The sequence below is a fragment of the Nothoprocta perdicaria genome, unplaced genomic scaffold (genome assembly GCF_003342845.1).
Source record: "Nothoprocta perdicaria isolate Ctin4 unplaced genomic scaffold, notPer1 scaffold_804, whole genome shotgun sequence".
In the NCBI taxonomy this organism is placed as follows: domain Eukaryota; kingdom Metazoa; phylum Chordata; class Aves; order Tinamiformes; family Tinamidae; genus Nothoprocta; species Nothoprocta perdicaria.
In genome coordinates, this window is record NW_020456093.1 from 4,517 (window position 1) to 6,533 (window position 2,017).

At 70.0% G+C, this 2,017-nt stretch overlaps 1 protein-coding gene across 1 annotated transcript in view; it reads right to left on the reverse strand.

Moving 5' to 3' along the window:
- The window catches only part of LOC112958140 (heterogeneous nuclear ribonucleoprotein L-like), a gene marked incomplete at its 3' end in the record, with an annotated part of 9,624 nt that overhangs the window by 4,389 nt on the left and 3,218 nt on the right, over window positions 1–2,017 (reverse strand). The window contains exons 5-6 of the mRNA XM_026051948.1: window positions 808–1,091; window positions 29–154 (exon numbers count right to left, since the gene is read on the reverse strand). Coding sequence (XP_025907733.1) covers window positions 29–154; window positions 808–1,091 — 410 coding nt within the window. The remainder of the gene's footprint in view (window positions 1–28; window positions 155–807; window positions 1,092–2,017) is intronic.

The window sequence follows — 2,017 nt, forward strand, 5'->3', positions numbered from 1 at the left end:
GGCGCGCGCCGCGAGCCGCCGCGGGCACCCACCACACGTTGAGCTTCTGGCCGAACATGAAGTTGTTGTTGAGGTGGGTGATGGCGCGGTCCACGGCGTAGCCGTCCGCCATCTCCACCATGGCCGCGCCGGGCTTGCTCTTCATGAACTTGACCTGCGGCGGGACGAGCGCGGCGGCGGGATGAGCGCGGAGCAGCGGGACGAGCGCGGAGCAACGGGACGAGCGCGGAGCAGCGGGATGTGCATGGAGCAGCGGCACACGCGCGGAGCGGCGGGATGCCCACGGAGCAACAGGACGTGCACATGGAGCAGCGGGACACCCAAGGAGCAGCGGGATGAGCACGGAGCAGCGGGACGAGCGCGGAGCGGCGGGACGAGCGCGGAGCGGCGGGATGTGCGTGGAGCAGCGGGATGAATGCGGAGCAGCAGGACGTGCACAGGGAGCAGCGGGACACCCAAGGAGCAGCGGGATGAGCGCAGAGCAATGGGATGAGTGCGGAGCAGCGGGACGTGCACAGGGAGCAGCGGGACGTGCACAGGGAGCAGCGGGACGTGCGCGGAGCAATGGGATGCATTCAGAGCAGCGGGACATACACATGGAGCACGGGGACGTGCACATGGAGCAGCAGGACACCCAAGGAGCAGGGGGATGAGCACAGAGCAATGGGATGAGTGCGGAGCAACGGGACGTGCACAGGGAGCAACGGGACGTGCACAGGGAGCAGCGGGACGTGCACAGGGAGCAGCGGGACACCCATGGAGCAGCGGGATCCGCGCGGCGGCGGGAGCCCGGCGCGCGCCGCTCACCTTCTCCACGTTGCCGTAGAGGCAGAAGATGTTGAAGACGCGGTCGCAGTTCATCTTGGCCTGGTCCAGGCCGTACACCATGAGCACGGGGCTGTCGGCGTGCGGGCCGTACTCGGGCGGCGGCGGCGGCGGCGGCGGGTGCCCGTACTGCGGGCCGTAGCGGCTGGGCCCCCGGCGGTGCCCCCCGACGGGCGGGCCCATGCGGCGGCCCTCGTAGTGCGGCGGCGGCGGCGGCCCGTAGCCCTCGTCGTGGTAGTGGCCGTGGTAGCCGCCGTGCGGTCCTCCTGACAGGCGGAGGAGCGCGCTGGGCACGGCCCGCGGCAAGGACACCCCGCGGCAAGGACACCCCTTGGAGACACCCGCTGGGGACACCCCGCGGCGGAGACACCCCTTAGAGACACCTCGCGGCAAGGACACCCGCGGGGTCACCCTGCGGCGGGGACACCCCACGGCAAAGACACCCTACGGCAAAGACACCCGCTGGGGACACCCTACGGCAAAGACACCCGCTGGGGACACCCTGTGGCAAAGACACCCCTTAGAGACACCTCGCGGCAAGGACACCCGCGGGGTCACCCTGCGGCGGGGACACCCCGCGGCGGGGACACCCTACGGCAAAGACACCCGCTGGGGACACCCCGCGGCAAAGACACCCGCTGGGGACACCCCGCGGCAAAGACACCCCTTAGAGACACCTCGCAGCAAGGACACCCGCGGGGTCACCCTGCGGCGGGGACACCCTGCGGCGGGGACACCCCACGGCGGGGACACCCCGCGGCGGGGACACCCTACGGCAAAGACACCCTACGGCAAAGACACCCGCTGGGGACACCCCGCGGCAAGGACACCCCTTGGAGACACCCGCTGGGGACACCCTGTGGCAAATACACCTCTTAAAGACACCCTGTGGCAAGGACACCCATTGGGGACACCTGCTAGAGACACCCCAATGCAAGGACCCCCGCTGGGGACACCCAGTAGCAAAGACCCACTTAGGGACCCCCTACGGCAAGGACACCCCTCAGGGACACCTCGCAGCAAGGACACCCCCTGGGAATATCTCACGGCAACGACACCCATTGGGGACATCCACGGCGAAGACCCCCCCTTAGAGACACCCCACGGCAAGGACACCCGCGGGGGACACCCTGGGGCAAAGACCCCCCTTAGAGACACGCGCCGGGCCCCCCCCGTGGCAAGGGCCCCCGGC